We start from the raw sequence: 25,861 nt of genomic DNA, 5'->3' as shown, positions 1-25,861 counted from the left end.
GGCACTAACAAAAAGACCTCTCTTCTCTGAAATGATTACAAGGTCAAAGGTTTTTGTTTGGGTTTGGAGACGGAGCAGACAACAGTTTAGTAGCAAAACACTTTTATTCTTCAGAAAAGCAGATTTTGTACAAAAGTACAGATGAGAGAGTTTGCATTTCGGCAGATTAGAAAATGAGAACGTGCGATAATATCCTGAGACCTTTTACCAGCTGAAATTGTCTGGAAAGTAAAAGTCAAACCATTTTTCTCTAGTGTTTGGTAACCACTTTCATTTTCACTCGTTTAATAACCTGTTAGATAGCTTTCTGTTACACATTCAGCACGTAAAACAATTCAAACTGGAAAAAGATGAGCAAAAGTATACAATGAAGGCCCTCTAACTGTGAAAGATGCTTCCGTTAAAGCTGCACTCCACATATTTCCCTTTTGTGCTTTGGCAGAAAAAAACTAAGAAGGTCAGTCGTGTCATCCGTTAGGTGTCCATATCTCCACCTTTTCTGTAAATTTAGGAACACAAAGTGAAAAATTCTGCATTTAAGAAAAAAAATTGCAACTTTAAAGACTATGTGAGTGACTTACTTGTTGAGCATTGAAAACCTTCATTTGTAGGTTTTTCCGGGGCTGGTCTTTGGGACACCGTCCTCTCCTCTGTTCTCAAACAGGCTTCTCTTACTGCTGATGTCCACATGTCTCAAGTCCTACAGACAGAAGACGAAGACGATCTTTGAGGCTCTGCTCTGCAGTAAAAGTCTACTGATGTTTGTGTAGGTTTTACAAAAGAGTTTGAGTTGTAGAACGAAGACAACAAAATCTCTTCCCAGAAACTACTTCTGCTATCATATGAAAGGCTCTAGTAAAAGATAAGCATCTTTAATGCTGCAGTTTTTAGAAAATATTTCAGGGAAAGATTTACAAACCAAGGAACAAACCATGTTTTCAATGTAGACACACAGCTGAAAGTGTGCTGCTGCCCTCTACTGTCAGAATGTAAAGCTTACAGAAACTTTAAATACTTACAGGACTGAGTGAGGACCCAGATTGGTTGGTCTTAACAAAGCGATTAATCCGTTCTGACATTCCTGACGTGAAACTTTGAAACTCCTGTTAAAAAAAAAAGAAGAAACGTGAGGCATCAATGCTGTTGATATGGACTCAAGAGACAGTTGGATTTACTTTTCTGGAAGCTCCAGGACTGGTGACGCTCTGTGCCGGCTCGTCTTTTTCAAACAGGGTTCTCTTCCTTGAGACTTCTTCTAGCAGGAACAGAGTCCTCTGGGTCACATCTGGAGAGCGAGTCATCTCTGATTTCTGTTCAGATGCAGGAAGAAGTTGGGGAGAATCACACAAAATATTGTGGCTGTAGACCAAAGCAGCTTTTAAAACAAAATGAAAAGTACAGGAACTCTGAGTAAAAGACGGCCAAAAGGATCGGGACCTGAAATAGGCTAAAAGTCCCCTTTTTCTTTTTTTTTTTAAAATAAAGCCATCCTAAAGAAAAAAAAATCTATAGGATTTCTAATAACTGAATATATTAATATAAGAAAATCATAAATAAAAATCTAATGCTGAGTGAAAACGAAGGAGAGACTTAGATAATTCAAAGAAAAACACCCAAAACAAACTTGTGATTTTAACACAAGATCCAAGTGTGTCTATGTTTTTGTGAAATGGTTGATCTTTATCTTTAAACTAACCCGATGGCTACCATGCTTGGACTGACGCTCCTACCTGTGCAGCCTGAGCCAGCCGCTCCATCTTCTCCTTGATAGATCTGGAGGAAATCCTCTGCCTTGAACTGAAAGAACGAAGTACATGTAAACTATTCTGCAGCAGTAACTTTTACAAACCTTTCCTTTACCAAAACATTTTGGGGTCAAATTAAAAAGTTGTGAACAATAAATGACTCACTTTCTCTGAAAAGACGCTTTGTCCTCATTGTCGTTTTGCTCCTTGCAAGCAAAATGAAAGTTATAGATTTTGTAATTTGTATCTAAAAACAAACTTTCATTGAGTACAAAAGTTCAAATATGTAAAATTAAAAGCTCGTTGTGTTTTATTTATAGCAGTACATCAGCATATGCATAAAATAATAACCTTGAAATCTGCCTTGCTGGACTCAAACTTCTTGGAGACAATTCTGACGCTTGAGCTACAACAACAAAAGTACAAAAGTAAAAAAACAAGGTCAAAAGAACGGGGTCAACATTGCTCTTTTAAAAGATTCATCCTTACCTCCGCTGCAGAGGCGATTTCTCCTCTTCTTTTTTCCTCATCATCTGTAAAAAAAAAACAAAAAAAAAAGTTCACGTGAGACACTGCTGCTCTGCACACCCAGCTCTCCTCCTAGGATGAGTTTGAGCAAACAAAGCCGGCAGACATCAGTAAAAGCAGGTAAATAGCATTTCAGGTGTTGATGTAAGCTCCAAGCCTGATTGGCACATGCAAATTATCCCCAGCTGATAGCCTGACAGCTGATAAAAGATTAAATTCTGTTTTAACAGTCAAATAGCATTTAGCAGAGAGAGTGTGTGCATGCACACTGAGAAGTGCATGTGTGTGTGTGTGTGTTTACCCTAAAAGATAAAGTCCTGGAGCTCTGTCTGACGAAAGGAGGTTTAGCTGTCTGTTCTGAGTTTCCTTTGGAGGAAGGGTCATGTGGGCTGGTCTGAGATAGAATAAAGATCATTCTTTCGCTAAACTGGACCAGAATCTATTTGGATTTTTAACAATCTTTAATAAAAAAATGTTCAACTTTAGGAGAATGATGAAAATGCACTTCTGTTTTTTTTTTTTGCAAGCACAAAAAGCTGGACCATTTAGCCTTTCAACAGCAGAGGGCGCTGTTAAACTTTCTCGGTTTCTGAGCTGCAATATCAGCACTTAGCAAGCAAAACAAGAAGATGACATTTGAGTCAAACAACCTCCAGCGTGTGGCCATTCTGAACGGGGCTTTGGCTTTCTCGCAGTGAGGGACTCCAGTGATCCTGAAGCGACGATCGGCCTACTGGGGAGGAGGGATTTGTGGGAGTTGTCTGCCCGCTGGCAGAAGGAGATGAGTTGTCTAGTGAGATGGATACAGAACTGCAACAGGAGAAACACAAGTAAACTGTTAAGAATAAGACTGTCTGCATCAATGTAAAAAGAATCAAAACTGTTTTGGGCCCTGCTACCCTAAAAGTTCAGTTACAAACAGCTTTTTATGTCTTTGTCACACGCTGATAATAGAAGATTGTACTGAAATTGCAGAAGTCACGTCTAATTGTGTCCTTGTTGACTCTTTAAAGTATAAATAAGGTAAAACATCATGTCAAAGTCAAAGGTCATAGTCCCAAAACAATAAATTGATGCTGCAAATAAATTCAAAGAGAAAACCTGAGGTACTGTAGAAACGGTTTTAAAAATGCTTTTATTGCATTTAGTTAAAATGACCTTAAATGCAATGAGAATGTTGAATAACGTCATTATTTCCCCACTTTATATATTTTTTGCTTTACAGTTTATTCCTTTTTTGGAAATAAATATCCCATCACACTTCATTCTCCATTCATTGATGAATGAATAATAAATAAAAAACCCAAATGAGAAAAGTATTCATGTGAACCTGACAAACTTTCGAGATGAGCTTGATGCTGGTATGACATCAGGATCGGGGGGCCGGTGTGACACTCTGTTTTCATGCTAAAAAGATAAAACAGTGGATGAGTAGTGACATAACCACACAAAATGTAATCTTTTGTACTGAGACACACCTAGTATTACGAAACACGCTGAGGCTGTGTTCAGATATGGCTAACTAAAGCTTCCTTCATGTGTAATAACAGATAAAAGCTCAAATTATGACCCTGAGCACACATCTTATCGGAGGATTTGCATGCCCAGTCAATTTGCAGGAATATTTCTAGTCCAGTTATAAAGCAGAGGATTAAAAGGGTTTTTTGTTCCCTTAAAACTGTTTCTCAACACATGAGCTAGGATTTCCAAACAGTAGGAACAAATAATTAGGTCTAACTGCAAAACCGTTGACGTTGGTTTACAAATCAGTTCTAAATATTTGGTGAAACCGAGCAAAATCCAAATACAGAACTAGTGAAAGACAGTGGCTTGGTCTCAGCAGAAGCAGATCCTCAGACAGAAGCTGCTGTCAGAGCACAAACACGAAACACGATCTGAGCTGGCCGCTGCAGAATCCAGACAATGATTAACCAGACTCTCTCTGCGTGGGGGAACAGTTAACTGTGATTAACCACACAGCAGAGCGGCACTGTCGCCGTCACAAGGATTGGACAGAGTAAAAGGACTTGGATGCGGATGAAAGTTCGTCTCTATGAGCGGTGACGGCCTTTTCTGTCAGGAGGGAAAATAATTAAATGATTTAAGTTTTGTTTTATACACAGAAAAATATAATTTCTGTGGTTTCTTTGTCTGTACTTTTGATATAATTAGAAAAAAGGACTGTCCAGGTTAGAGGCTGCTCCATTAGCTCCGCCCATCTCTGAGCCAGAGAGATAACAGCCGGATCATTAAACGGGCTTTGTTAACAGTGCATGAGATTTTGCATAGGAATGTCCCCCAACAGCCATTATGTTTTCATTTTAAATGGGCTAAGATTTTGAGGAATGAATTGGTCCTACCATCTTTTTGGGGCGTTTTTTTTTCTTTCCTCTAAATGACAGCTCTATTTCCAGTTTACCTGTCTGCTTTCCACAGTGGTTTGAGCTTTGCTACTGGCAGTTTTCAAAGGTGGTTGTGGCTTGAACACACTGTCCTCCTCGTTCAGCTCCCCAAGAAGAGCCAGCCTGACATCCCCCTCGTCTCCTCCTCTTCCTCCTCTCCCGCTTCCCTCAGCATCGTCCTCCTCTTTCTGCTGTCGCAGTATCTCCACGTGACGCATCCTCCGCTTTTCATCGCGCACTCGCAACATCTCCACAAAGTCCAGCTGCATCTGTTGCACACTATAACAATCAACACAACATGAATGTAATCTCATGACACATACAAACGGACCATTTTCCATGCCTAAGAGAAAAGATTCAGTTTCCTAACTAGAACTTTTCTTTTTCCAGAGAAACAACACTGCCAAAACAGATTCTATGAAATCCATTCTGTTTGAAACTATTTGTCTCCCACAACTCAGTAAGGAATCCAAAAAGAGGAACAAAAATCTGCAGGAAGTTTCAGATTGACTGAAGTTTTATCTTTTCATCTGCGATGTGTGAAAGAACAACCTGCTGATGTCCTGCGACCCATTAGAGGAGTCCGTCCCAGACACACCGTCACTGGCAGAGGACTGGTTTCTGGGTTCAGGGCTGGAGTCAACATCTGGCTCAGCAGTGCTGCTGCTCTTCCCCCTCCGCCTCCTCTCCCGCTCTGCCTCCTCCTCATCCTCCATCGTCCACTGGCGTGCCAGGCTAAGAACAAAAATGTATACATATATATATAAATATATATTTATGAATCCTAAAAATCCACTAATATACTCATTATTTTGCTTTTCAGATCTGCAGTGAGATATTTTTTCTAAATTCTTATCTTGATGATTCTAATCAAACCAAAAGAGAAAATACACTTAAATAAAAAAACAAAACAAAAACAAAATAGTAAGTGTGAAAATAGGAACACAAAACGCGTCAGAAAATGATCACTTTTGTACAATTTCCACATTACTAGTAAATATTTATTTCCTTGGAAGACATCTTCAGCAGCAAAAACGAGCTTTCTAGTCTACACCTCTTGCTGAGAGCATTTCCATTTTTAGTCTTTTCCGTGGATCTCATCTTACCTGGATAAAGCCGACCAGTTCTTCCGGCTGATGGACATATTGGAAATCAAACGAGTTCGTCACCAATTCCTTCAAAGAAGCAGGTGAATTGAATGGCGGCGCACAGATGACAGACACAACGAGACTAAGCAGTCCACCTTTACCCTGCGCGACTCGCGGCGGCGTCACGTGACCTCCAAGGTGAGCTCCCCCACCTGACAGTGGAGGAGGGGGGGCGGAGCGCGCGGGGAGCCTTTCCTTATATGGTGGAAGCGCTGCTAATCCTCCAAGACAAATAAACGTTATTTATGGCTTATGAATGCTTTTCCTTTGCTCATTCCACTGCATGAAATAAAGATCTTTGTGTTTCTTACTTGAAAAATGCAAAGTTAATCGTTTAAAAACATATATTAATATCTTCAACTGAAGGAGTGCTTTTTAAACTGTTCAATCTTGTGATTTTCGCAGCAAGTCTTTGCTGAGTGAGTCAGTGTTTGCTCCATAAGACCACACCTTTCTCTGTAATTTACCGGACTCTGACCCAGGCAGGCACACAAACGCACCAGCACTGAACTTCATATAAAACACATGTAATATAGTTGGAGGAACTGATAACCGAGGTGTCACTGCTTCAAGTCTTCTCTGCACATGTGCAGACACCATCGGTGCTGTCCTCACAGTCAGAGCAGACTGCAGGTGCTGTTATCTTATATGCTATCTCCTAGAACTGCTTTGCATGTCGTTCTGTGGACAAAACCTAGACACACTGCTGCCGTATCACTCAGAAGTGCAGTGTTTAAATGTGTCCTTGTCACTCAGCTCATAATATTGTCATAGATTTTTTTAATGAGTACCAACAGAAATAATTATCTGCTACTGAGAAGAGCCACTTGTATCTTTCTACAGAAGCCTGTGAGTGTTTTGCAGACCCATAGCAGCTAAAGATCCTTGTGTGTTGTGCATGGGGTGAAATGTTCTCACAGACCCCTGATATAAATCCATTTTAACAGCAATGACTTGACAAGCAGCAAACTCTTGGCTCTTGAGTGAATCTGAAAGTATCAGAATGTGCAGATAGCAGATATGATATTTAAGCTCAAGCATTATCAAAGTGTTAGTGATAGCAGCTGGATGGCACTGTTGGCTGCGCGCAGGAGGCACATAGGAAACCAGGGTTCGTTTCTCAGGGGGGGTGATGAGCTTCATTCAGTGTGGATGTTTAGGCGAGACCCTTCACGCTACTGCCTATACCTCTGTGGCCACAAGGGGGCTCGCGTCTGGGTCCCCCTGTGCCGATCCCCAGCCTGGATAAAATACAAGGTTATGTCGGGAAGGGCATCCGGCGTAAAACTCTCTGCCAAACTAAATGCGACACCTGAAGGGATATGCTGAGAAGGTGAACAATAACATTATCAAAGTAGTAACTAGTGTAAACTTTTATTGTTTACTTTGTCATTTTTGTTTATAAAAAAAGGATAACCTTTTGTAGGATTCTGCATAAGTTTCAGTTCTTTAAAAGTGTCCCAGATTTCTCCACTACAGCTGAAGGGAGTTAAATCACAGAACACAAGGTGCACTTAGCCTGGAGAAGACACACCAGTTTCTCACAAAGACTTCAGAAATAAATGGGGCAAAAAAAAAAAACATTCAATGTTGTGGTCAATGAGCTCAACTTTCTACATTTCTGTTTTTGCTTAATTTCCTGGTAATTAGATGCTAATTGTAATTTATGACCCGAGTACGCACAAAGTGTGCGAAGGACCACCTTGAAATGCATTGAAGGAAAAACACCAAAAAAGGTACAGAAAGCCCTGAAAGCGAATGAAAAAGACACGAAGACACGAACTGAGCACAGGACCAAAATACACACACATAACAGCACACCATCTGTGGCTTGAAAATGGCCTATGTTGTTTTTGCATGTAAAGACTATTCTTTTATTTTCTTCCATTCTTCCTCCTTTGACCCGAGTGACCCCTTGAACATGCATGAAAACTCACCATAATTTCTAGACACATCTGGTGTGGTGAAAGGTGATTTATTTTAAAGTTTTTGACTCCACCCCTCCCCAACCAATGACATAATGCCGGCACCAAACACGTGCTTCTCATAATGTTCAAATAAAAAAAATGATTATGGGAGGCCTTACACCTTTTTTTTGGGATATGAAATATGAAACCCTGAAACCCTGTCAGACACACATGCAAACAGAAATTAAAGATTATTACGGCAATGCCCTTTGACAGGTTGCCTGCCATTTGGTGGGAAAATGCGAAAAAACTAAATTTTTGACAACAAAATGAAGAACCTAAATGTTGGGGGGTGGGTTGATAGATCTGGGGAGGGCACCTCTTTAAGAGCCATTCAACACAGCTAGCAGCTTTAATTTGGTATTAATTCCTCTGGTCCATATTTAAATTTTTGAATTTTTTCTTGTCATCTTGTTATAGTGTGATTATTTCAGTTTTCCTTCATCTTACTTGTTCCACTCTAGCCTTACATCTAAGTTTATTCTTTTCTTTTAGAAGCTTTGGGAGTCCTAGTTGTAATGTATGAGCTGTTTTATTCTCTGTGACCCTTGTGCTATCTTTAACATTGGGAGTTGGGTCATCTAGACCCACTAGACAGTGCGCTGAACCTTTTTTCTTCAATGATTTGTGATCTTCACTGGTGTCCATGGATTACATGAAATCTTTCCACCTTTATCCACCTTTGTCATGGTAGGAAGAACATGTCAATGTAAGGGTGGGGTCATCTAAGATAGCACAAGGGTTAAAAGAGAGGCATGATGTGCACTGCGTACCCCACAGACACACCAAGAGCACACAGAGAAGCTGCAACCCTCCTTTTTCCTGGGACACGACCCAGCTCATGACCATCTAAATATACTATAAGATTCTCAAACGCAATGTTTTTTTCCTGAAGACAAAAAAGGAACGTGATAAAAATTGCATATGTACAGACTATGGCATTTGCCTGTGTACAGCATTGATATGCAAAAGGTTTTGCATGGAGACCGATGAATTTCAGCTTCACTTGTAGCTATATTAAAACGGAAATTTAAGTTTATTTCTGTTTATTGAACTGAAATAACATTTTTTAGATACAGTTAAAAAGAAACACTCAAAATTGTAATTACTGGTATATATTCAATACACATTTTGATGGTTACATGTTAAACGTGTCTTTATCAGTTTTTGGCATTTCCTCATTGAATAATTATTGTTTATACTCAGAAAAACTAAGGTAAAGCTACAGGCAGGCTGTATTTTTCTCAAAGGGGTGAAGTACACCTTTCATATCCTTCCAGGAGCTGCAAACAGAAATTTGCTGGTGTTGCAGCGTTTTCATCTTCTAGCTTCACTGAGCTGAACCTTTAGCCGCATCAAACATCTTCTTCCTTCCCTCCATCCCTGACATGGCCTCCACATTCTTCCTCCAATCGCTGTCTTCCACAGGCCTCTTCTGCGGGGGAAGAAAGTGCACAATAGGTGTAGATGATTGAATTCAAGACAACCGTTACTGTTGAGCCTCTGAGGAAGTGCGGGCTCAGAACTGTCATTGTTTGGCCAAGCTTTTGAATCCACAGCTATCCAACTGGAATCCCCTGAGGGAACACTGTACTGCTGAGCTGGTTCAACTGGTTTCCTTGTAAGAAACTCGCACACGTCCACGCCAGAACTAGAGAAATCTGCACACGTGAACACACACACATATTGACCAGTAAAAAAAACAAAAAATCCAATCACAAAAGATGCTTCCTGTGTACAATCAGGACTTTGTACCACACCTCTAACACATTCAGCTTGACACTTAACTGGTGTAACCCTTAATAACCCAAACACACCTTTCACAGACAAACAGTGTCAGGTGTCCTAAGCTTTACTTGACACTGACATCATGAAGGCATTTGAACCTTTGCGCACACTGTTGCTTTGAGGAATATTTGTGTCATTCCCTGGCTGGAGAGACTAGTCCTCCCCTCCACTCACCTTCTCTGTGTCCTCTTTCTTTACAGATTTGAGGTTGGCCCGAAGGTCCATGGAGACTTTGTGTTTGGAGCCCAGCAACGATCGAAGGATGGCGTCAGCAGATACACGAACGCGTCGGAGATTTGGCCTCTTGAATTTACCCCTCAGGTCCAGAACCTTGATATTTAAGTCCTTAATCTGATCCAGAGATGGAAAAAGAGATTGGTACCAGCAGAGAAGCTGGATTATTGAAAGTAGTTCCAAAGTAGTCAAGATTACTATACAGGAAAATGCCAAATTTGGAAAAAAGGAGAGGAACTCACCTCGCGTGTATTGAGCATGACTTTCGCTTCAATGTCATATCTCTCCTCATCAACTACATCTATCTTTGCATGAAGTTCTCTACAGAGAGCCTGCAGAGATGCAACCGAATGAATAAACAATAGTTTCTCAATGTTTGATTGGAATCAGCTTCTGTAAAAATGGACACCAGAAAACCAGGTTCTCATTCTGTTTTGCCCACTTTTTTTGTTAAATTTGTTTCAAACATGTTAATAATTAGATGACACAAATGTATAGATAATAATAGCGATAACAACAACAAAAATAATAAAAGCAATGCAAAAGCTGTTTGAAAAGGAGCAGGCAGCCAACTGAAGCCTGCCCCTTAAAAAGCTACAATTTTACTCTCAGAAAATAACAATTATAGCTATAATTCACAAAAAGCTTTATCAACAATCCCGTCAATCAATTTACAATCATCAATATACAAAAATATTCACGAATGACTACTCATGCTTACTATTATAATCTATTTTAATATCCACATATTTTCTTTATACATTCTTGTATTGTGTCTGTACCATATGCTTGTAGCTATTTTTAAACTTTAGAATATTTTTACATTTTGTTTGCTCCAAACCCAAATTATTCGAAATTTTTCTTGCACACACATGCACACGCACACACACACACAAACAGAATTCCCTTCGTACCATTTGTCATTTTAATGTTCCTGTTCCTACCAGAGTATGTAAACTTTCTCCTACTATAAAAAATTTCTTGATTTTTTTTGTCAATATGTTTTTATTTGCTTTATATGATATTATTACAGTTTGCTATTTTACAAAATCCTCTGGCTTTAATATTTTTGACAGTTAATTAGCATGGTCTAACCTACTTTGTGATCATTTGAAAATACCGGGAGAGAATAAAACAAAAATGATAAGTCTGCACGGACAGTTACCTGCAGCTGAGCAAGGCTCAAGCCATTCATGTTCAGAGGAGGAGCTCTCTCTGCGAGGTACTTCTGTTTCTCCTCTTCTTTAACAATCATCTCCTGTTCCAACTCCTCTTTGGCTTTTGCAACCATCAAGCTCTGCTCAAACAAATCATTCCATCAGGTCGGAGCACATCAAGAACACATGCTTATGTGAGATAAAAGATGAAACGTTCAGCTGTTGGTGTTGAACCAGATGTTTTTGAAGCATCGTTATTTTTGTGTCTACTGCCTCCCTATGGCTAAGTACTTATACTGCATGGCGAAAAAAAAAGAAGAAAAATCGAATCTGAATGTGTTTGTTGTGGGCTCTTTAAATCAAAATATGGATTAAAATGTAGGTAAAATGAAAACACTGCACAGAAACAATCCCAAAGTCTGTTCATGTCATTAAGTGTTTCTGTAGAGTTAACTAAATTAACTACATTATACTACATGCATTATACTATTCATTTTCATATAAAGTAAAGAAAGCTCAAGCAAAATATGACGACTCAGGGTGCCCCCCCCTTTTTTTTTACCTTCAACATCAGCTTCCTTGACGCTGAGATCTTTGGCTTTCTCTGCAAACACAACACTGTCAGTGCAAACAGTTTGACAGCAAAGTGTACGTCATCAGACATGTGTTTGCAACAGAAGAAGGAAGTGACAAGACATACCTCTTGCCTGAAGTAAAACAGACGAGAGCAGCAGAAAAAGAAAAGAAAAAGAAAAAGGTCAAACTTGGTATGTTTTGAGTGAAAAGTGTGGGAAATGAGGGGGGAGATTGATTGATCTATATGAGGAAGGGGAAGCCAAATTACTCACACATGCTCAGGCATCCTGCTCATTAGATCTAGCTGGAAAAGAGACAGAAGAGATTAGAGCCACAGACAGTTTAACTGTTAACAATCTTTATCTGTAGAACAGATGGGTTGAACCGTCTGTCCACATTTTCATGGCTACAATAAAGACTAGTGGCTTTTTATTAATAGTAAGCATTTAACATGACTTGAAATAATTATTTTTCATAATTACTAAGGCTACAGCCTTTTTTTGTGTAATAGTGACTTAAAAATAAGTAGTTGTAGAGGTGCTGGTGAGTCTGCTGAGTAGATGAAAAGTGGAAAAAACATTTGAACATTTATAGAAATTTCAAAGGAAAACCAGAGACAATGAAAGAATATCTATACACCCAAAAACTTGCTTCATAGGTTAATTGGTTTCTGTAAATTGTTCATAGGTGTGAATCTGAGTGTGTGAGTGTGGCCCTGTGAAAGACCTGTCCAGGGTGTCCTCTGCCTTCACCCACCAGTGGGGGGGATAGGCTCCAGCATCCCGTGACCCCGAAAGGGACAAAATAGTTTAGAAAATAAATGAATGAATCTATACACCCAAATGTAGATGATCATCCCTTGTGCAATCCTAGGCACTTTAACATTGGGAGTTGGGTCAACTAGACCCACTAGACAGTGCTCTGAACCTTTTTACTTCAATCTTACGATCATGGGTCGTAAGATTGAAGTAAAAAGGTTCAGAGCACTGCAGGTTCGATTCCCGCCTTGCACGCCCATGTGTCGAAGTGTCCTTGGGCAAGACACTGAACCCCACCTTGCCTCTGGTGGGAGGCTGGCGCCAGTGTTCAGCAGCGGAGCCACCGCCAGTGTGTGAATGTGTGTGTGCATGGGTGAATGGGACTGTGACTGTAAAGCGCTTTGGGCCTTCGTAAGAAGGTAGAAAGCGCTATATAAGTATACGCCATTTACCATTTACATGAAATCTATCCACCTTTGTCATGGTAGGTATAACAGGTCAAAGTAAGGGTGGGGTCATCTAAGATAGCACAAGGGTTATACCTGTGCTCTCCTCGTTGACCTGGAGTCCATATTTGAGTCTAAACTCATTGATGGAACTATGTGTAGCTTTTTATATAACACCATGGGGAACCAAATTTTGTTTGTTTTACATAAAAAAGTACCAAGCTCCATAGGTTAAAGTCTTTTAATGTGTTTCTGATGATTCCTACAATCCCATGACCCCCATGAGATTTAGCAGGTTAAAAATTGGATGGATGGATGGATGGATGGAAGGAATGGATGATTCCTACCAAACATAAAATATCAGGAAAGCAGTTATCCATTAAAAAGTTCAATATAAGAAAAGCACGCCTAATTTCTTTTTCTCAGTTTGTCCTCTGTTAACCTTTCTCTCCCCGGTTTTATGGGAGTGAACTGCAGCAGCGACTCTACCTTGTCTCCAATTTTCCCTTTTTGCATTTTCCTATTTGCTTCAAAATTGTGGACAGGCTACTTTCAATGGATGAAGTTCAAAGTTGTAACACGTTGCTGCTGATAATTTGGAAAATTCCTGAAGGAAATCCATCCTTCATCTACCTCGTATCCCTTGTCTTTCTCATCAGGATTAACTCAGAGAGAGGAATTTAGAGTGGCCTGTCTCCCTAAATAGATATCTGATAGACAGCTGTGGAGGGTGATTGTACTCTGGGGTTTGTGGTCTAGATCAAGGATTTAGTACCAGTAATCCTTGGATGTCTGTGAGTCTCTGTGGTTTAGTAGAAAAAAACAGCTGTGTTTTGGAAATATAATTTTACTCTTAGACTTATGGAAGCTTATTTTGATTAAAACCTTGAACCCAATTGTTAATTTCTATAGGTCAAACAAGAGAAGTGTTTGATCTAAGAATTGCATTAAATCAGTCCAGACATAAGACAGAACTCAAATTCTAGATAGACTAAAGTAAAATATTATTTTGTCATATTTTCTTTCAATCAATGAACCTTGTTGCTTAATCCAGGTGCCCAAATTTAGAAATAAGATACAACTTGCCAGTGTCTATGTTATTCTAAACTGAATACTTTGATGTAAACCACAAGCATACCTATGCTGTATTGCAGATATGCAAATATAGATGTTGGAACAGTTCCCTTTTTTTGTTGCTTTTTTCTAAGTATGTAAAAGAGGCAGAAAAATATGTTTTCTTTGTTCTATTCTCTTTTATATCCCAGATATAAGAACCGTAAAATCTTTTATCATTGTTGTTTTATGGAAATGAAAATAAATAAACAAATAAATAAATAAATGCACTGTATATTTATGCACGACTCAGGGTTAAATATAAAGGTGTGCAATCGACAACCCCGTCTACAGTGAAGTGCACAACTCTAGGTCTTACTACACACACAAAACACACAAAGAGACAAAAATGTTTGGTTTGACTATTTTTATATAGATAGATAAGATAAAGAATATTTTTTTTATCCCAGCTTGGGAAATTGGTTTGTTGCAGCGACTGAATACAGGCTCATCTTAGGCTTCTCTTATTCTGTATTATCTTATATTATCTTATCTCATATATAACTGCGAATTCTCTGTTAACTTGACCAAAAAAACAAAAACAAATAAAAACTGATAAATGAATTAAAGAAACAAAAAAGTAAAAAAAAAAAAAATTCAATACTTCTAGATCTGCCACAGGCACAATAAAGTCACATCTGCTAAATGTTTATTTTTTTTTCTACAAGTAATTAAAGACACACTTATAACAAATGATAAAATCTAATAGTAGATCATTTTAGGACATCATAACCAAGACTGTAAAGTGCCCTTACCAGAGTCTGAATCCGGGGAAAGCCTTGATACCACTGCACCCAAAGGATGGGCTGATCAGAGATTAGAATGATTTGTTTCCCCTTATTTGAAAGCACCACCCATTGTCTGTCTCTCTCTGTCTTTTTTGGTTAATGTAAGCTAATATTAGTCAAGCCTATCTTCTATGCTCTGTAAACTCGCTGTCTCCATTTGTCTCTCACATGTGGCTGAGGCAGAGATCAAGCATTTGACCCAGAGCTTTAGGCTGGCACCATAACCTCGCTTGTTAGTGCTGATGGGAAACGTCGAAAAGTTCTTCACTTTTTCTTTTTAAAGGATGGTAAAACACAGCGTTAAATGTTTTTCAACTGAAAAAGCAGGAAAGATGCATAACAAGACATCAGATGTTTCAGTTTGATACAAACAATTTTTTTGATTGTTTCAGAAAAAAAGCTGTTGTGTGGGAAACCTCCAGTATGGCTCCACTTGCACCTTCAGGCAAGTGGAGCCATATTGAGTGACAAATCCTGTGGGTGCTGCCATTGTCCTTCCTGCTGTCAATCATAAATACAGGTTGATGAGCTGACCCCGGACAGGTGTGTTTCAGCTGGAAAGTTTCAACCGCAGTTCAGGAAATGGAAGACTTTTGTTTTGCTTGTCGTCCAGGAAAACAACAGTTTAGTCAAGTCAATCTGGCACCACGCACCTAAGATGTTTCAAGTCCCAGGATATGCTCCTCAAGTTCCAGACTTAGCTCCCCAAGTCCTGGAGACCTAGACCTAGCTTTTCACGTCCTAGACTTCGATCCTTAAGTTCTAGACTTGCTTTCTATACTGTCACCTTTTTGACTAAAGGTTTTCAAAGTTTTTAAAATTGAAAGAGTCACCTAAAAGATGTCCAGAACCATGGTTGCTGTGTTAGCTCTTCATTTTTTCTCAATTTAATGGATACTAGGCTAATTTTAAAAACCATTGAAGTACTGTAAGTACAAAACAACTTACTCTAACAGGAATCTTTATTTTAAATCAATTTGTAAGCAGAATAGATAGTGACCTGGTTTTGGAAATAATTATTTATGTGTGTATAATGTGCCTGGATTATTTAAAATGCATAATGTGAAAACTATGAAAGCTTGTTTGTGTTAAACCAAAATAAACATTTGACATTTTTCTTTTCAAGAATAGAAAGGAAGTCCTCTAGTGGTTACTAGCTGACATTGCATCTTGGTCTGGCAAAACATGTGTCTCGTTCATCAGCCTATTACAAATGTAAGTTTATTGTGACGTTTAACAGCAACGTCATCAGTGTTAGGATGCAAATACTGAATCCATCCTTTCACAGGAATTTAAACACACTCACACATATATATTTTTTTAAGTTTATCTATAGGTGGATTGTGTGTTTTTTTCTTTGCCTCCACCAATTCAGCAAACCGTCAATTAGTGTTCGTTCCTCCTCTCTTTACATTGTTTCGGTCTTGACTCATGCTGTGAGGCTCACAGTGGGTTTTCCACAGAAAGAAGCCCAGTTACAACACAACCAAGCCTTTATTCCTGGAGGGCACACATGTATCTTTTACACAGACCATAAAAAAAAAGCCTAAGTGGACAGAGCTCGCTCTCTCTTTCCTAATAGGAGTGGGCTGATGCCTGGGCTTTGCAGGATATTAAATTCTGGGAGTGCTCCTGTCTGTGATAATGAACCAGAAGATGTTTGTGAGCTCATGCCTCAGGCTCAGGGTGCTTCTATATTAGTCATGCACACAGAATGGGAAGTGTCCTGACTCAGGCAGGCTAACAATACCCACAATGCATTGGTGTGGCTCAGGGGGATCCACAGCAAAATTGGAAAATAATTATATGTCCCTAAAACGAATACCAAGAGGGTAAAGAGTTCACAAAGAATGTGCCGTAAACCTTTCAAGAAAACATTTTATTATTACTTAAAAACATCTTAACAATTCTAATACTGTACATAATTGAAGAAAAAAATATACAAAGCAGAAGAGTTTGAAACAAATACCTTATGTTTTAGATTAAAAATATTAGTCATCCAGTCTGTAACAACACTTTTTAAACAAAACACCACCTTTCCCTTAACTTAAAAGTATTTTGTAAGTTGAAGATACTTGTAAATACTAAGGCACACATTTAGATCAAATGTTTTCAAGTTGCATAGTTTCAGTTAAAAAAAATCAACACACTTGATAATGTTTTTGTTTTAGCAGGAATCTCTGATGATCTGATGATCTCAGTCACTCCTGACTGACAAATAAGAACACATCCAATTTCTGCTCTTCATATGATTGATCCTGAATGAAAATCTGAAAAAGTTGTGCAAAGTCCATTTTTAAAAGTGAACAGCTTTTTGACACATATCCCATGATGCTTTGCAATCCAGAAACCGACTCCTGCTGGGTCAGAGGACTTCTCCTAAGGAAAAAAAATAAAACAAAAACAAAAAAAGGGATGTTTATTTTACAAGAGTTATTGCGTATTTACAGGACTCCAACAGCTGATGACGGTTACCACAGCTACTAAGTTAATTTGGGCTCCTGGCTACAGCCGCCCTCTGAGCTATGGATTCCTGAAGGGTGAGCTCAGACCTCTGCCTCAGAAATTAGGCTCATTTCAGAAACATCAACAAACAAATATAACAATTTCAAATGATTTAAAGCTGTGTAGCAAAATGCAAAACATTAAAGATCCATTTGATTTTAGCACCCATATTGGCAAACACAAAGAAATCCATGAGTGCATAAAAATACTTTGCTGCCTGCTGAGGGCGAGTCAGGCAGATGTTATTCTGGAGGCTCGAATTGCATGATAATTATGTCCTCAAGTCACAGTGGTTTGTGTCCTAAGATGACTGAGAAGTAGGCATCAAGATGGCTTTGGCTCAAGACATCTAAACATTAAGTGGTGCTTTCAAATAACAGGCTTAACTGGTGTGATTCTTAAACATGTGCCACCCTACTCCCTGGAGGTAGAGTGTTATCATAGCATAAATATATTTGGAAATGGCCAGCACCATTCCACCCATAGAACACAAGGGGTTAAATCCGTTTTGGGGGGTTTGGAGACTTCTTTGGTGCCAGAACCTGAATGAAAAGGGCAACAATTTGAGATATTTGTGGGTGTGGCCTGGAGGCGATCAGCTGATTCTCTGCCCGAATCTCCCTACCCGTTTCCCAGTCTGAAGAGACGCATTCTTCTAAATAATAATAATAGTTATTAATATTATAGTGAACGTTAACAGCTGTTTTTACATTGAGGAAAACTCACCGCCAGATCAGAGCTCTTCATCCTCCCCGGTGCTGCCCAGATGTTCGGCGGACATGCGCCGGTTTCTTCCGGTCTGCACCGCCTGCAGGTTCTTAAAGCGCACCAGTGCCAACGCAATCTCTGCGTTCCATGCCGTGCCATCCTGTGGACAGCGAAAATCAATTTCCTTCCCCGAAGCCATGACCACGGTGAAGTACACCATCCCTCGCTTGTACTCCACACAGTCCACCGTGGTCATCAGCTCGAAGCGGAGCTCCTTGGCTTTGGGGCTCCATCCTGACTCCGGAGCGGGACCTCCTCCTCCTCCTCCTCCTCCGCCGCCTTTGCAGCTGTGCAGGCGCAGCCCTTCCTCCGTCAGGACGCAGCGCTTCTTCTTCCACAGCTGGAGAAGGCCGCTGCTGCGCTTCTCCAGCTGCCCGTCTCTCATCATCGCTTTGACAGAAACAGACATGTTCACCATGAGAACCAGACTCAGTCGGTCCGTGGAGCTTCTCCAGATGAGTCCATCAAACTGGGAAAATCTCCGTCTGGATAGCGCGTAGCGTTACAGCTGAGCAGGCATGAGTGATAATTACAACCTCGAACGTTTTTAGTTTAGACGCGGCGCTCTGCGGAGGGCGGTGGGTAAGCTGGTCTGGTCTGCCTGGATGTGTTTGGACATGCCCAGCTCCTCTGTGGACCTACTCACCATCAGCACCCCGCCTCCTCGCCGGTGACGGTAACGAGTCATCCGAGCAGTTCACGAAATTCCCAGCTCTGTCTGCGCGCGTGCTCGAGAGGGCTGACACGTGCTGCAGCACCTCACAGACAGAGAGCGTTAGCAAAACAGCCCCCGGGGCAGGCAGGCAGGCAGGCAGGCAGGCAGCTGCTGGAGCGGGGGCAGGCACTTATTTCCGGACGGAGCTTCCGTGTGTCGACATTAAACCCCACATTTTGGATCCACATTCACCTGAAGAGCGTTTCTGTTCGTCGTTTGAACGGAAACGTATTACTCCGCCTCAGCTGTTCTACATTATGATAGACAAAGCCTTTAGCTCCAAACAAGGTAGCGAAAGATAGAAAATTCATTTGAATTGTAATCAATCAACTAGTTTTAGGCTTCCAATAATTGTCGGTGTAACATTAATTTATTTACGTTTTTTTTTTGTTTGTTTAGTTGTTTTTGCACAGAAAGGCAAAGGTAATATAGTTTACATTAAGCAACGTCACCTGTTGAGGGAGAATAAAAGGTAGTTTTGAGGTAGTTTGACTCTTAAACCTTAAAACTTTTTAAGCATACCTAATGCACTTATCACAGCCAAAGTCTATTAGCTCCAAACAAGGTAGCTAAAGTTAAAAACATGTCATTTAAATCGTAATTAATGAACTATTTTTAGGTCAAATTGACCTAAACTTCCAATAATTGAGTGGGTGTAACATCTATTGATTGATTGCTTTCACAATAAAGGGGCATTTTCTGTTCAGGGAGAAGAAAAATGTACCCAAAAACTTTACAAACGTTAAGCATGACCACATTTTAGTATATAGATTTTTAATAGTTAGTTATATTCTGGCAGGTAAAGGTATTTCTCTCAGCAATTGCCACAGATTTACCTTCTATGACTCAAGTTTGGGATGCGTCACAATGCCGTGACAGGTATGGATACCATGTGCATGTGTCATCTCTAGAAACTTAAGATAGGCCTCTAACCTTTTACTTCCCTTATCTGTTACAGGTCTCCGAGTGTTCCTTTTTTTATTACATCAGTGACACAAACTCACTTTATTGTCTTCTTTATTTCTATTATGTCTGGGTGGATAACAAGAGGGAAAAATAATGACAATTGTCCTTCAGAGAGCAAGAATACACTGGCAGTTTAAAACAACAACACGTCTGATATTATTAGACATTTATACCAAATGCAAACTAAAACAATATTGAAATAGATAGATGTTGTTGGAGCTGACAGGGTGGTTTCTGTACTGAAATGCTCTTGTGTGCAAAGTTATGTAATGACAGACTGTCCTCTATAGCAGTGTTTTTCAACCTTTTCTGAGCCACGGCACACTTTAACCTTAAAAAAAATCCCGCGGCACACCAGCATCCAAAAATTAAAAAAAAAGGAGAAACTCATAGTCTGTATTGATCTACAGCCCCTCCGCAATCTCACATGCATTTTTGAGATAATTGTTGCAGAAAAAGCTGGAAACTGCAGCTGTTTTTTTTCTAAAAGATGCAATAAAAGATAAGTTAGAAGATTTAAAAACAGTTTGATGTGTGTTCGTTGGTTTCAAGACGTTTAACAACAGATCTCCGTATGCGCTGCAACTCTCACAACCCAATGCATCATGGGAGATGTAGTGCATAAAACGGCCGGAGATTGCTTTTCGGAGCTTCATTGTTTTGTTCTCTTGTTCCACGGTCTGATACCGGATTCTGTGGAAAGCTACACCGCTAAAGACGAGCTTTAGCTGCTATTTTTTTTAGAACTGAGCGACTTTACGAGCTAAATCGGAACAAGGAAGTGAAGACTTTAACCACTTCTGATTGGTCAGACTGATGACATGTGATTAAGCCTTCAAGAATGATTGGTGGAGACAGTTAAAGGGACGGGACGTTTCCAAAATACAGCCGAAGGTGCAGCTGAATCGCGGTACCTTATCAAAATGTCTTTAATAAAATAAAATAAAGGCAAAGAAAAAGTATTTTATGATCTTTTATATTCCTAACTCCTCAGTGTTTTATCAGGGCCTGTTTGGATGAACAGAGAGCTTAAATCATGGAGATGGAAAATGTTTTAATTAATGAGGGCAATTTCCCACGGCACACTTGACCATCTCTCACGGCACACCAGTGTGCCGCGGCACACTGGTTGAAAAACACTGCTCTATAGGATGAAGAGAGAAGTGCAGAGATCAGGAACCCTCCACTGAAGTCCTCATTGCGTATGTGCCAACGCCCCTGCTCCGAGTCCGTATCCAAATCCTTTTGGACCAAAGTTTTTTCCATAACACCCTGTTGGGATCAAAGGTAATATGAGCCTCAATATTCATGTTAGAATAGCTGCCTATCCCCAATAGATGGCACTGTTACATTATCTATCACTAACAGGTACCTTCCAAGTTGACAAAACCCAGTGTGCTCTTTTCCCCCCCACGTTTTGTGTTTCAGCTGTACTTCAATCCTGGAAAACTCAAGTACAAATTTCTTTTGGGCTTTTTAAGTTAATTTGACAATTTATCATTTGTTTTATCATTTTAAGAAACACAAATTTCCGGTGGCCAAAAAAATAAGGAAATAGAAAAACATAACGAAAAAGAAGCCACATTTTATGCCACAGGGTTAAAGCAAATTAAAACAAATTAACCTCATTATTTTCTTTTTTCAGTGTGTGATGTTTCAAATGGCATTTTTGTCTGCTCCTGACTCAGAATGATTTAAATGAAGAAATACTCAGAAATCCAATTTTAAGCTAAATTTTCTTTGTATATGTACTCCATTATCAGAAAAAAACAGGAACATATTAAAAACACCAAAAAGACAATTTTCATTGTATTGAATATTTTACAAGATAATATACTTTAAACACATTATAGATAACATTACCTGAAAACCATGGACATTTCAACCATCTATCATTCCATTTTTTTCACCCGCTGTATCACTTTTAGGGGCCCCAAGGTTACTGAAGCCTGGACAGGTTGCCAGTTTGTCGCAGAGAACACTATCACTCACACATGCACAACTAGGGATACTTTAATAACCAATCAACGTATGAATCATTTTTTTGGACTGTGGGAGGAAGCTGGAGCGCTTGGTGAAAACCTTCGTGCAGCCTTGAGTCTACCACTGTTTTGAAATAGTTTTCAAGATTTCTTTTTTAAACACGATTGACACTTAAAATGTGATCTACTTCATTTCCAGATGTTCATACCTCAAATACATTGAAGTAGAGTAGATGTAATTGTGGAGTCTTAATCCCAATCCTATTATTGAAAACTGAATGCAACATTGTAGTAAAAGACCCACCACACACCCGATACAAACAACTGTTATAGTGTAGTTACTCAGCAAAATACTTTCTGTCAGCAGTGAGGTGGTCCTGGAAATTCTTGCAGAATCTGTAAGACTCCTTTTTCTTTCCTGGTTGTGAAGGCTGAAGGTTTTACCTTTGCAATAGATTTCTCCGTCTTTGTCAGACAGCGTGGTTGACTCGAGGCTCTTCCCACACGTGGCACATGTGAAGCACCCAACCTTGTGCCATGACTGTCAGAACAAAAGCAATTTATTGATTATTTTAAACGCTGGTTTTGCTTCACGCAAACATGTGTGCAAACAAAGGGGGGTTTCCTTACACTACCAGCTCCGATCACTTTTTCAGCGGCATACACGGCCTTTCCACAGCGAGGACACTTATCTGACCCTCCAAACTTCTGAGCCAGCTTGGATGGGTTTGGGTTGTTGGTTGGACAATGAGGACCTGGGCTAATAAAGGCAAGTAGGACAAATGTGGATAAAAAGCATCCAAATAGATTTAAGAATGTGTGCAGTTGTGCAACTCACGTTTCAGGTGTAATACCCAGAGACTCTCCTTTGTCCATGCTGAGTGTCCCCGCCCCCTGACCGTAGCCATAACCTTTTGGCCCATACTTCTTGCCATAGCATGCCTTACAAAAGATTTCCTCCATATGAACTGCAACAGTTGTGCTGTCCAAGCTCTTCCTACAAACCACTAACACAAAAGACACACACAAGTGCTTATGAGTGTTTTGCATTTTTGTGTACATGTCAGTGAGTGCATTCAGGAGTTCAGATAAGCTTCTATTTGCTTCCTTTTATGGCTCAGTTCTCCCAAAGGAGCATGTTCTCATCTAAATTCCATCACAAGAATGTTTGATTACAAAATCACAGCAAAACACGTTTTTCCCTCACAACTCCCTGAACTTACCCTCCCTTTTAAACTGTAGCACACATATGTCACAAGTTACAACATCTTTCAGTACTAGATGTAATCAATATTTGAAAAATGTCCATCATATACTGCAATGCAGTCTCTTCTGCTCAGAAAAAAAACATTTTAATGGACCTCATAGGTGGAAAGTTGGAACTAAGGATATTAATTATGATAATAGAGCTTTGCATTGAGGTGCCACAAATGAACCCAATTTCTTTTGACAGAATATCAAACAAAATTTCTTGACTTGAAAAATTGTCATACACTGAAACATCAGCTATCTATTGCAATTGACCAACTCAATGAAAAGCAGTTACACTTATTCTGCAAATGCATCATAAATGACGGAAAAAAGAAATAGTTGTCTAAAGGTTACATTTAGCTAAATTGTCTCTAATTTCAAGTCAAGGCACCTTTATTTGTATAGCACATATTATATACAGTTCAAAGTGCTTTTCAGAAAAGCATTAAAAAGACATTTAAAGGAAATATTAAAGGGGTGAACATTAAAATAAAGATGTAAAGAACGTTAAAAGGGTTGGGGTTAAATATGACTGAATGTAAAGTAACTTTAAAGTCAGTACAGAATAAAAACTAATCAAATGCAGCTGTGAACAGGTAGGCCTTTAACCTGGATTTGAATAAACTGAGTGCTTAAGCTGATCTAAAGCTTTGCTTGAAGTGTGTTAAAGACATGTGGAGCATAGAAACGTAACGCAGCTTCTTCATGTTAGGTTTTGACTCTAGAAATTGACAAAAGACCCGATCCAGATGTGTGTATTTCGTTGCTAAACCATTTAAAGCTTTATAAACCAGCGACATAACTTTAAAGTCTGTCCTCTGGGAGATAGACAGCCAGTGTAAAGACCACAGAATGAAACATATAGATCTTTTTACTGTTAAAGTTAAGGTTTGTGTTTTCCTGTCCAGGTTTAAGCTAGCCATTTTTGTCCCTGTACTATAACACTTCCGATTTGTTCAGACTGGGCAGTATTTTGACATTTTTTAATGAGGAAATGTGTATATAAGGACAGTTTAGTATGTGACTGATGATATGTGTCAAAACAGTTATGGTTTCCACAATGGTTATCACAGGAAGCAGCAAACCGTTCACTCACTGCACAGGAAACAGGACCTGTGGAAGCTCCGCCCATCACAGAGAACCTCCTCTGCAAAGTAAACCGTCTTGGAGCAGCGGCCACACTTGTTTCCTCCTCCTAATGGCATCCTAGAATAACCAAAGGAGGAAATTCGTAAACACCAATGTTGTAATTATCTTCATAACTAGGTTTTTTTCATTTTTATTACTGAGGAGATCTATCCTCACTCTGTAGTGAATAAGTACTGAGAAAATCAAATTAAATGTCATTTTCTGTAATTACTATTTTAAGTTTATTTTCAGATAATGATTCCAACTGCAGAACCATTGAAACTGTTTTGTTTTTTTTTGCTACTGGAAATTTGTTGTTTTGCCAGTAATTATAGTGTTTCCAGGACTATAATTTTACTCGCAAAAATTTTCCTTTTAAGGGTGCTGCAGAAACACGACTCGCAGAGGAAATTGTTGAGGGAGTGAATGTTGTCGCTCCTGCTGGGTTTTGTGCACCACTTCCCGAACGACCCTCCTTATCCATTCCTGTGAATTTACTTCCACATTCCTGCCTGTGTAAACCCTCCCATCTTGTGGCACATACCCTCCTACCACGCTGCTGGTCTCTTTTCAAGTTTTATGCTTTTTTTTTTTTTTGTTTAAACCCATTCTGGCAGAAGGAGTTGCTGCATCTGCAAGCAAAGTAATGAGTTATTTCAGGTTCTGATATGTTTGGAAAATCACTTCCACTTAAAATGTTTGCTTCTGCTTGTGTGTTTTAAAAGCCACTGTGAAAGAAGAAGTGTTCACTACTGGAACAAACATCACAGAAGTACCCATTTGCTCCATCAGTGGGTTAGAACCAACAAAGGTTCCTGTAATGTAGTTTTTTATATGAGCAGCATTTAAAACCTAAATAAAAAACAATGTAATCCCTCTATAAAGGAAAATAAAGCTGCATCTGTTTTTGCTTTACATTCTCCACATTCCCACTCTTTGGTTCCAGTTGCAGCCTGTTACTTTTTGATATTAAAACCGCTTGGTCTGCTTTGCCTTTTAGGCCAAACCAAACACATGCAAAAGGGTCAAGCAGAAACAATTACAGGATGTAAAACCTGAAAGGCTGAAAATTGTCATGGCTGCTAAAAATCATTGGAGTAACAGTAAAATCAGTCTTGTTTACATTTAGGGGTTTATTTCATATAATCATTACTGATGTGAGTAAGTGCAGAACTATTTAGCACATTTGCTTCTAGTGGGCATTGAAAAGTAGTTCATGCAACTCTGCAACCTAAGAAAGAGAAGACCTCAGGAGAGCTGAGGTTGCAAAACTTGATTTTTTAAGTGTTTTGCTAGACATATAATTAGTTTGAAGAAGGAGAAGCTTGAACTGAGAGCTGGCAATCCATCCACAGAGGGGAAAATGTGTGTAGGTGAATAAACTGTGCCTTCCGCCTTATTCACACCCAGAATCCTGTTGTGTTAGTTTTAATGTAGATCTGCATGTTGAGACATGTGTGACTACCGAGGTTAGTAATGGAGTGTTGTGTAAAACACTGAAAGTAAGACGTTCCGTGTAAAAAAGGTCAGGAAGTTTTCAGCTCAGAATGAGGATTTGTGCTGCAGCAGGCAAAAACAAAACCACGTGCCTGAATTCATCGTTAATACATAAACAAACAAATTCTTACCCGCAGCTTGTAGATATTGTCAGTAGAAAAGGACAAAGTGATGTGAAACTTTCCGGCTTCCGCAGTCCTCTTGCAGCACTGAGGTGTGTTCAGGAAACCAAAAAAGAGAATTCAAAGTGAAAATATGACTACTTTAAGTGAGGCTCCAAAGACTTTACACAGCTTGTTCTAGCAGGAAAATGTTGAAGCAGAATGTGAGTTTGTGCCTCTGGTCTTGTGTGCTTCTCTCAAAGGGAGGAGCCAGTTTCTGCTAAACTATTGAAATGGA

General features: G+C 39.4%; 4 protein-coding genes across 5 annotated transcripts; all 4 read right to left on the bottom strand.

The window, feature by feature from the left end:
* Nucleotides 1–85: 85 nt before the first annotated feature.
* Nucleotides 86–5,927, bottom strand: lad1 (ladinin 1). 2 transcript variants are annotated; one of them, XM_023956620.1, is made up of 14 exons: nucleotides 5,782–5,926; nucleotides 5,228–5,410; nucleotides 4,693–4,954; nucleotides 3,604–3,680; nucleotides 2,924–3,083; nucleotides 2,575–2,667; nucleotides 2,235–2,278; nucleotides 2,097–2,151; nucleotides 1,911–1,951; nucleotides 1,731–1,797; nucleotides 1,176–1,310; nucleotides 1,020–1,103; nucleotides 582–700; nucleotides 86–499 (listed from the first exon to the last, which is right to left on the bottom strand). In XM_023956620.1, exons 1-13 carry the CDS (start codon nucleotides 5,817–5,819, stop codon nucleotides 602–604), a joined length of 1,338 nt encoding a protein of 445 aa, XP_023812388.1. In that variant the 5' UTR covers nucleotides 5,820–5,926; the 3' UTR covers nucleotides 86–499; nucleotides 582–601. The 2 variants fall into 2 exon arrangements, with proteins under 2 accessions (XP_023812388.1, XP_023812389.1); XM_023956621.1 differs by lacking the exon at nucleotides 2,575–2,667 and having other exon boundaries at nucleotides 5,782–5,927.
* Nucleotides 5,928–8,819: 2,892 nt separating this feature from the next.
* LOC101156408 (troponin I, slow skeletal muscle-like) lies at nucleotides 8,820–15,012 on the bottom strand. Its single transcript, XM_023956641.1, has 8 exons — nucleotides 14,618–15,012; nucleotides 11,818–11,849; nucleotides 11,670–11,676; nucleotides 11,532–11,573; nucleotides 10,978–11,109; nucleotides 10,055–10,144; nucleotides 9,753–9,929; nucleotides 8,820–9,225 (listed from the first exon to the last, which is right to left on the bottom strand). Exons 2-8 carry the CDS (start codon nucleotides 11,838–11,840, stop codon nucleotides 9,121–9,123), a joined length of 576 nt encoding a protein of 191 aa, XP_023812409.1. The 5' UTR covers nucleotides 11,841–11,849; nucleotides 14,618–15,012; the 3' UTR covers nucleotides 8,820–9,120.
* A 1,498-nt stretch (nucleotides 15,013–16,510) lies between these two features.
* On the bottom strand, nucleotides 16,511–18,888 carry LOC111947657 (pleckstrin homology-like domain family A member 3). The gene is made up of 2 exons (XM_023956642.1): nucleotides 17,882–18,888; nucleotides 16,511–17,029 (listed from the first exon to the last, which is right to left on the bottom strand). Exon 1 carries the CDS (start codon nucleotides 18,339–18,341, stop codon nucleotides 17,889–17,891), a length of 453 nt encoding a protein of 150 aa, XP_023812410.1. The 5' UTR covers nucleotides 18,342–18,888; the 3' UTR covers nucleotides 16,511–17,029; nucleotides 17,882–17,888.
* A 750-nt stretch (nucleotides 18,889–19,638) lies between these two features.
* Nucleotides 19,639–25,861, bottom strand: LOC101156168 (cysteine and glycine-rich protein 2). Its single transcript, XM_023956639.1, has 7 exons — nucleotides 25,594–25,861; nucleotides 23,934–24,043; nucleotides 22,425–22,593; nucleotides 22,217–22,346; nucleotides 22,031–22,127; nucleotides 20,755–20,876; nucleotides 19,639–19,894 (listed from the first exon to the last, which is right to left on the bottom strand). The coding sequence occupies exons 2-6, from the start codon at nucleotides 24,040–24,042 to the stop codon at nucleotides 20,800–20,802; spliced, it is 582 nt and encodes a 193-aa protein (XP_023812407.1). The 5' UTR covers nucleotide 24,043; nucleotides 25,594–25,861; the 3' UTR covers nucleotides 19,639–19,894; nucleotides 20,755–20,799.

This window comes from Oryzias latipes, chromosome 7, assembly GCF_002234675.1.
Source record: "Oryzias latipes chromosome 7, ASM223467v1".
In the NCBI taxonomy this organism is placed as follows: Eukaryota; Metazoa; Chordata; class Actinopteri; order Beloniformes; family Adrianichthyidae; genus Oryzias; species Oryzias latipes.
This window is presented reverse-complemented; position numbering and strand designations above follow the sequence as displayed.